Consider the following 8,966-nt stretch of genomic DNA (forward strand, 5'->3'; position numbering starts at 1 on the left):
TCGCCACGCCACGCCCCTAGGCGGCAAGCGGCGCCGTCATCCTGGGGGCGGGACTTCCTCTCGGGGCTCCCGTCGTTTCCGACGTCGTCCGGAAGTCGGGCGCTGGTCCCCTTACACTGCGCGGGTGTGTGCGGTTCCTCCTTCGGCTACCCCGGGGCTGAAGTGTACGTCGGGGATCCCGTAGCCTTCGGCTTGTGTCTCAGCCGAACTACCTGCTCCGCACGGGGCTGCGTGCAGCCTATGGCGGGGGCCGCCCCGACCACGGCCTTTGGGCAGGCGGTGATCGGCCCGCCTGGTTCGGGGAAGACCACATACTGCCTGGGCATGAGTGAGTTCCTGCGCGCGCTGGGGCGGCGCGTGGCGGTGGTGAACCTGGACCCGGCCAACGAGGGGCTGCCGTACGAGTGCGCTGTGGACGTGGGCGAGCTGGTGGGGCTAGGCGACGTGATGGATGCGCTGCGGCTGGGGCCCAACGGCGGCCTGCTGTACTGCATGGAGTACCTGGAGGCCAACCTGGACTGGCTGCGTGCCAAGCTAGATCCCCTACGCGGCCACTACTTCCTCTTCGACTGCCCAGGCCAGGTGGAGCTCTGCACGCACCACGGCGCTCTGCGTAGCATCTTCTCCCAGATGGCGCATTGGGACCTCAGGGTGCGTCTTGGGTCGAGCAGGCTTCTTTTGCAGATGGAGGAACTGAGACAGGGAGGACAGATGCCACGCCCCCATGTCACACAGCGAGGTAGGGGCCGAGTCGCTTTGGAGTAAAACTGGTGTGAGTTCGAATTCAGGCTCTGCCACTGACTCGCTGTGTGGTCCTGGGTAAGTCAGTTTCTCTCTCTGAACCTCAGTTTTCTCATCTGCACAATGGATGTACTAGCACCCAATTTGGGGTTGTTAGAAGTATGGAAAGGGTTATGTAGACAGTGGCATGGTGATTGCTGTTGTGACTTGGTGGGCAAAAGTAAATGAAATAGAGTCAGATGTAGTCAGAATGGAACTAGTTGCCCACCGGGAGACTTGGTGCAAGGCATCTTGTAAGGAATAATGCCCCATATCTCCTGGCAGAAGGAAATGAGTGTGGCTATTAGAATGGAACAGAAGCAGGAGGAAACTAATGGGGAAGGCTTGTACTCTGTCCTCAGAAGTCCTCAGTCTCTTGAGAAAGACATAGGCCCCGATGTTTCTTGCCTTCCCAGGCCACTCACCCCGTCTCTTCCTCTCCTTCCAGCTGACTGCTGTCCACCTGGTGGATTCTCATTACTGCACAGACCCAGCCAAGTTCATTTCGGTACTGTGTACTTCTCTGGCCACGATGCTACATGTGGAGCTGCCCCATGTCAACCTGCTCTCCAAGATGGACCTCATTGAGCACTATGGGAAGTTGGGTGAGAGCTCCTGTTCTGGGCAGCCAAGGAGTAGGGAATGAAACATCTCAGCTGCAGGGAGCTGCCTCCAGGTCCTGACTCCTGTTTATTTTGTGCACACTCTGTATGCTAGATATTGTTCTGGATTTGGGGGACAAGAGAGCTATAGATGGGGATATGTACACTGCAAAGGAATTAAAGTGAATGGTTGGGAGTGAGTTGAATGAGCAGCGCTATTTGAGGATGAGATCTGAATGGTGAGAAGGAGCCAGCCAAGGCTGAACTGTTCTAGGCAGAGGGACCAGTAGGAGGAAAGGCCCTTAGGGAAGGAGTTTTTTTGTGTTTAAAGAAAAAGTGGGGGGAGGGGAGGAAGCCCAGAGTAGTTGAGGTAGCAGTAGGGGAAGGGTGGTAGGAAATGAGGTCAGAGAGGGGGGCCAGGGCTAGAACCTGTACTGTTGAAACACTGGGGAAAGCCAGTGATGAATATTAGGCAAGGAAGTAGCACGAATTAAGAACATCATTATGGCTGTTTTGTGGAGAACAAATGAGAATGAGCAAGAATGCAAACAGAGATGTTGAGGAGGTTTTTTGCAGCAGCCTAAGCAGTGGTGGTGGGAATGGAGAGAAATGGATCGATCCAGAACTTACTCAAGAAACAGCGTCTCTTGGTGGGTTGGATGTGGAGACTGAGGAATTAAGGATGACTTCAGGGGTGCCTGGGTGGCTCAGTTGGTTAAGTGTCCGACTCTTGATTTCGGCTCAGGTCACGATCCCGGGGTCATGGGATGGAGCCCTTCATCAGGCTCCGCCCTGAGCATGGAGCCTGCTTGGGATTTTCTCTTTCCCTCTGCCCATCTTCCCTACTCACATATGCTCTGTCTAAAAATAAATAAGTAAATAATTTTTTTTTTTTAAGGCTAGCTGTCAGGTTTCCAACTGAGCCAGTGGACAAATAGAGGCACCTTTGTCAGGGTGGGAAAGATTGAGGGAGAAGCAGGCTGGCACAAGGCAGGAGAGTTGCCTAGGGGCCTCATGGCCAGCATTTTTTTCCTGCACAATTAGTGCTCTCCTGAGCTGGGAGCATCAGCTCCCTAAATAGCATCTCCAGGCACAAAGGAACCTAGAGAACAAAAACTGAAATGACCAGCAGGGAACAGGAAGAAAGGTTTGTTGGGATCATGGGGTCACAAAGTGTCAGGGCGTTGTCCAGGGAGGCCTACTGGCTCTCAGTCAGGACATGGAGGGATGTCAGCACCTTGGAGGGGCTACCTCAGCTCAGAGTCCTGGTCCATCTCTTGTTAAGCCCAGAAGCCCTATTTTATCAATGCCCAGATTTGCAGTCTTCCTGAGCCCCTCTCCTCGCCCTTCATGGCCCCAGATGGCTACATGGTGATCCCTGACCTTTCTAGCTCTGACTCTGGCCAGTCATCCTTACAAAAGACTGTTGTGCAAACCAGATGAGGCCATTGAGGCCCAGAGACATTACATGAATAGCCCAAGGTCAATCACACAGCTGATGTGTTAGCTGAGATGAAATCTAAACCCACATGCACCTGGCTCAAACTGCTTAATTCCTGGGGAGAAATGTACCTATCAGGCAATCCAAGAAGTTTGTTGGAATGCCCAGGACATTATTCCTTGCAGGCAGAGGAATGTCAGTTTCTGATTAGAACACAGTAGCCAGAATGCAGGGAGTGGGTCAATCAGTCTCCAACAGCCTGATTGCATTAGCTCACTGTGGGCCAGACCAATAGAGTAGCCCAACTGACTTGAGTTTTTTGGCAGAAATGGACAGTGCAGGGAGGCCCAGTTTCCTTTTCTTAGAGGAAGTTTGTATTCATAGAACTCCAAGTCATCTAGTCTGATGTCCTCATTTTACATTAAGAAGGAACTGGCCCAGAAGGGAAAGTGATTTATCCAAGAGGCACCTTGCTACAATCCTTATAGTGCGTGTGCTGGGTCCTGGGGCTACTACCTGACTGTGAGCTCCATGTGGCACGGACCAAGCGCTGTTCTTGGCACACATTTGATACCGTTATTTGTTACCATTGAGCAAGTGCTTCTCTGTACCAGACATTGAGATTTAATAGCATTTAGTCCTCACAGCAGTCCTGTATAGCTACTACGTGGCAGAACCAATGGGTAAAAGCAAATATTTTTTTCTTAGTAACTTCATTTCACTGCCTCGACAAATATTTGTTGAATGAATGAATGAGGGAATAAAGACAAAAGGAAGAAGGAAAGGAAATGTGGTTCCTGTCTTTGGGTCTTTTAGCCTGATGCCAATTGCTCCTGAACACCAGTTTCTCTCCTTAGCCTTCAACCTGGACTACTACACAGAGGTCCTGGACCTCTCCTACCTGCTCGACCACCTGGCTTCTGACCCTTTCTTCCGCCACTACCGTCAGCTCAATGAGAAACTGGTGCAGCTCATTGAAGACTACAGTCTGGTCTCCTTCATCCCTCTCAACATTCAGGTACTAGGGACTAAGAGGCCTCTTCCCTTGCCTGTAGGCTCTGACAGTGCCTGGAACTTCACCAAGCAAGGGTACAGGAGGCTCGGAAGGCCCAAACAGTGGTCTTTGTCCTGGGTCCAACTATCATTCAGTCCTCTTGGTTTTAGGACCAGTGGCTGTCATGGGCAGGATTCCAATAAAGAGAATAGACCAAACTTTGGCCCCGTCTATTCTGTTTTGCTGGGTTTTCTCCACACATGTTCCCTCATCCATGTGAAAATGGGTGATATCAGAAAGTCACCATCAAGGGACTTGACCAAAGCTAAAGATAGGTCTCTCGACCTCATTTAGGATGGGCAACTATGTGTTGACTTTGCAAGGTAGTACCCAACCCCTGTGCATGGACTTGAGCAAACTTATCTCTTCCCTGTTTAATGCCATGCTTTTCTCCTCTGAAATGAGAAAGTGAACTCCACAATATTAATCATAACAATTACCACTTACACTTTCTGTACTAGGCATTATGCTAAGGACTTGTACGTGCATTATTTTGATCTTTCCTTCCCATGATGTGATGTATGGACTGGTCTTATTACTTTTATGTGAATGAGCAAGTAGATTATATGCAGATTTATTGGGTGCCTAAGTGAGCTAAGTACTGTGCCAGGCACTGAGGATACCTCCACAGAAAAGTCCCTGACCTCATGGGGCACACAGTCAAATAGGGGAGGGAGAGGAGTTAATAACTTGTCAAAAGTAAGCTCTAATCAGAGCTGTAGGATAGACCCAGGGGACTTTGGGTGTGCATAGAGGAGCCTATCTGTTCTGATTTGGGTGGGTGGTGGTCAGGAGAGATGGGATGTAGCCAGGCCTCTGGGGACAAGTGGAACTACTCCAGGCACAGAAGCTGCATGAGGCAAGGTTGAAAGGGATGTTTGGAGGCTGCGGGCACTTTGAAATGTCCTCAGTTCCACATACCTCTGTTTCACTCACAAGGCTGTTTCTCTCCTCCCCACCCAGGACAAGGAGAGTGTCCAGCGGGTCCTACAGGCTGTGGATAAAGCCAATGGCTACTGCTTCGGGGTCCAAGAGCAGCGAAGCCTGGAGGCCATGATGTCTGCTGCAGTGGGAGCTGATTTCCATTTCTCCACGTATCCTTGCTCTCTAGCCTCTAGGCCACGGCCAAGGGGGAGACATGAGGCTCAGGAGTGGCCACATCTCCCCTTGTAGATGACTGATCTCTTGCTGACCAGTTGGGCTCCTTGGTGACTGTCTCTCGGGTGCAAAGGCTGGTCCCTTAGATGGCTTCAGTGTTGGTTGTACCTGAGGACAAAGGAGGATACTGATGAGAAGGAGCAGCAAATACGGATGCAAAGAAATGAAAAGGCATTGGTCGTTTGGGAGAGATGCAAGGGGTTCAGTTTGCTTCTTGTCCTGTGAAAAGGAAAGGGGGGTGTAGCGGTGCAGGGGTAGTAGGCAGGGCTGACGGTGGGGGGCTGGCATGCCCTGCTGAGGCGTGTGGACTTCCGCTTGTGGGTGGGCGGTGGGAACCAGCATAGCCTGGTTGTGCAGGGTGTGACATGGTCAGGTGTACGTTATTTAAAAGCCCTCCGAGTGCAGAAATTGCGTTTAAGGGATGTGAGCGGAGGCACAAGAGCGTTTACAGTCTGTAGATGGAAAGAGATGAAACGTTAGTAGTAAGAACGGAAAGAAGGGTACAGAGTGGATAAAAGGAGGTGGGCTACCAGCGTGGGTGACTGGGTGGTTATGGGAATAGATGGAGGTGGAGCAGAAGTTAGAATCCCAGGTTTCTGGCTAATACAGCGGTACGTGTGGGCGGTTCTGTTGGTCACTGAGGCAAGAAAAGGAAGGGAAGAGGACAGGCTTATCACCTGGATGGAAGGGATGGACGCTGGCAGATGTGCTGTGTTTGAGGGGACCGTGCGACAGCCAGAGCTGTCAGCTAGACCTCTGGAACTGGAGCTGGATTCATGGCCCGTGGGATGGAGCTAAGGTCACGTGCAGGTGTCCTGCAGGTCACCGAGGCTGCGAGTGAGGCAGAACAGGGAAGCGCAGGCCCACTAGGATGGTTTCAGACATTTGACACTTACACAGCATGCCGGAGACCAGGGGGGGCTCGAGAGCCCTTGGTATGGAGGAAGATCATTCCAGCCAGTACCTTCTGATCTGTGTCCGGCCTTTCCACACGTGGGAAACCAAGCTCGCAGGGAACCAGACAGGTTGTAAATAAAATGATGGCGGTAGAGCACGCAGTGCTCACTGAAGGGGTTGAGCTGCTACCTCACACTTGCAGTTAATGTCGGCAAGTTCAACTGCAGGTGCTCAGCAAAAACGTGAAGGGACAGTTTCGGTAGTCCTGAATTTTTTTGTACGCTGTGCATTGCTTTATGCATCCGTACATGTTATGTAAGGTTCTGTTTGTAAAACGGTACACTTTTTGATAGATGATTTAAGGGATTTTCAAAGGTATTTTTAACCGTATGCATTTGTGCTGATTTTATTTATTTTTATTTTTTATTAAAAAAATTTTTTTGCGTTTATTTATTTTGAGAGAGAGAGAGAGTGGGGGCAGGGGCAGAGAGAGAGGAGAGAGAAAATCCCAAGCAGGCTCCAAGCTCAGTTCGATATCTTGAACCGTAAGATATCACCTGAGCTGAAATTGAGAGTTGGGACCCTTAACTGACTGCGCCACCCAGGCGCCCTTATTTGTGCTGATTTTAGATTCTGCCCCTACCCTAATCCTCATAAGGTTCAACTTCATTCCACATCTAAGACAGTTAAGGATTGGGGCACCTGGGTGGCTCAGTCAGTTGAGCGTCTGCCTCTTGATTTCAGCTCAGGTCATGGTCTCACGATTCATGGGATCGAGTCCCGCATCAGGCTCTGTGCTGCCAGCACACAGCCTGCTTAGGATTCTCTCGCCCCCTCTCCCTTTGTCCCTCCCCCAGCATGCTCAGAGTGCACTCAAAATAAATAAATATTTTTATAAAAAGAAAACTAAGGATTGGTATAAAGAAGGGAAACGTCAGCTCTCCTGAGGAGCGTGTGGGTCAAGGAAGCTTCACCAAGGCAGTGGTGCTGGAATTGTGTTATCTTAAAGTGAGGGTTAACCAGGCTGATTAAGAGGGAAAGGGAATTCAAAGCAAAGAGAGTAGTATATACAAAGGCATGGCGGTTCAAGGTCAAGGCACGTCTGGGGAGTTGCAAGTAGAATAGCACGACTTGTGGGCAGGACGGGGCTTTGGCTGAAGAGCAGTGATAGGGCCAGACAGATGGTCAAATAGATGCAGGGTTCCATGTGCCCTGCTCAGGAATGTGGACTCCAGGTGGAGTCCAAATGCAAGTTTGAGGTTATTTCATGTCAAGCAAGATGGACTCCACTCATCCTGAGTGATTCTCAGGGCGACTTGCACAGGAACAAGGCATTATTTCTTGAGAAAAAGAGAGGGGGAAGGGGCACAGGTTCAGAGTCTGCTTGAGTAGGGGTGCTGTGGATTTTGGTGGATGGACCCCTAAGAGATGAGAAAGAAAGTCCGTACCTTGAACATCATTTAGTGAACTACATACTCTACTGGCAAAATCTCATTTAATCCTCATTCGGTCCCTTCTTTTTTTTTTTTTTCTCAAGTTCATTTATTTTGAGAGAGAGAGTATCCCAGGTATCTGCACTGTCAGTGCAGAGACTGATGCAGGGCTCGAACTCAAGAACCGTGAGATCATGAGCTGAGCTGAAACCAAGAGTCGGACGCTGAGCCACCCAGGCGCCCTTCAGTCCCTTCGTATAGATGAGGCAGTTGGGGCTGTGAGAGTGACAGGTCCAAGGTCCTTCTCCCAGGATGTGCTGGAAGGACAGTTCAAACCTCCGTCTCCCTGGTTGTGGAACCTCAGTTTCTACTAGGTGAACCTCACTGGAGTCACCTAGTAGAACAGCCACGGTGGCCATCCTTCCGTGTCCAACTGCCATCTCCTCCTCAGACCCACACCCAGACCTCAGGCCGGCCAGCCTCACGGGGCTCACTCAGCAGTATCACAGTCTTTTCCTCCGTGAGTCTGATTGGCATCCTTCCCACTCCATGTCCCTGCTGTCCCAGAGAGGTAGAAAGAGAGAGGTAGAAGGCACCGGATAGCGCAAGCAGAAGTTAGTTGTTATCTTTGAGCTCCCCTGAGTTCCCTCCCGTGGCAGAAGAGAAGTCGGAAACACTTAGCACCTGCTGTGTACTAGGTGCCATAGTAGGCACTTTGTATTGTCTTCTTTGAGCCTCACAACTCTATCTTACAGACGAGAAAAAAGGATGTGGCAAACTCAGGATTTAAACCCCCAGTGGGCTGGCTCCAGAGCACGTGACCTAACACAGCTGCAGGGTTAGTGCCGTCTGGTCCTTTGATCCTCAGCAATGTGGGGAAGAGGCGAATACAGAAGCATTTGGGTCTGGATTGTTTGTTTGTTTAATGTTTGTGTATTTTTGAGAAAGAGGAATCATGTGCAGAGGTAGGGGAGGGGCAGAGGGAAGGGGACAGAGGACCCGAAGTGGGCTCTTTGCTGACAGCACAGAGCCCGACGTGGGGCTTGAACCCACGAACTGTGAGATTATGACCTGAAACGAAGTCGGACGCTCAACCGACTGAGCCACCCAGGGGCTGGGGTCTGGGTGTTTTGAGGGGCCTCTCAGACCCAGTGGGTGCCTATTGCCTGGAGCTATAACGGTGAGAAAGGGAGAGGGGTGGGAGCAGAATCCGCCAGACGTGGCTATCGCGCCGGCATCAGTAGAGGTCGGATCCTGCCCAGACCAGTTCCCCACCCTTGCCTGTGCCAGCATCCTTGACACACCCTCCCTCAGCACCCTGGGCGTCCAGGAGAAGTACCTGGCATCCTCAGACCAGTCAGTGGAGCAGGAAACCATGCAGCTGTAGCAGCGAGCTGGGCCCTGCAGAGCAAGAAGCAGAACCCAGCATTGGAGAAAGTGGCAGCCGCCAATGACCACGGACAGCCCTGCCGACTCAGATCGAGAGCAGTCTCCCCAACCAGGCAGAGCACTCACCGCACGCTCAGTGGTTGCTGTTGCCAGGAATTCAGCACCGGCCCCAGTCGGGCTACGATGGGATGTGCTACAAACACAAGAGTTTA

At 51.3% G+C, this 8,966-nt stretch overlaps 1 protein-coding gene across 2 annotated transcripts in view; it reads left to right on the plus strand.

Moving 5' to 3' along the window:
• Positions 1–108: 108 nt before the first annotated feature.
• Positions 109–8,966, plus strand: part of GPN2 (GPN-loop GTPase 2) — a 9,215-nt gene continuing 357 nt past the window's right edge. Inside the window, exons 1-5 of one of the 2 annotated variants that reach the window (XM_047086005.1) lie at positions 109–651; positions 1,229–1,385; positions 3,681–3,841; positions 4,841–4,971; positions 8,680–8,966. The exon at positions 8,680–8,966 is cut by the window's right edge and continues 357 nt beyond it. In XM_047086005.1, the coding sequence (XP_046941961.1) occupies positions 241–651; positions 1,229–1,385; positions 3,681–3,841; positions 4,841–4,971; positions 8,680–8,752 (933 nt within the window). In that variant the 5' untranslated portion in view covers positions 109–240 and the 3' untranslated portion in view covers positions 8,753–8,966. Of the gene's footprint in view, positions 652–1,228; positions 1,386–3,680; positions 3,842–4,840; positions 6,355–8,679 lie in introns of those variants that run through there. The other variant, XM_047086004.1, reaches the window with a different exon arrangement.

This window comes from Lynx rufus, unplaced genomic scaffold (genome assembly GCF_022079265.1).
Source record: "Lynx rufus isolate CCGP_SWC_20201006 ecotype Redwood Valley unplaced genomic scaffold, mLynRuf1.p SCAF_2, whole genome shotgun sequence".
Taxonomy (NCBI): Eukaryota; Metazoa; Chordata; class Mammalia; order Carnivora; family Felidae; genus Lynx; species Lynx rufus.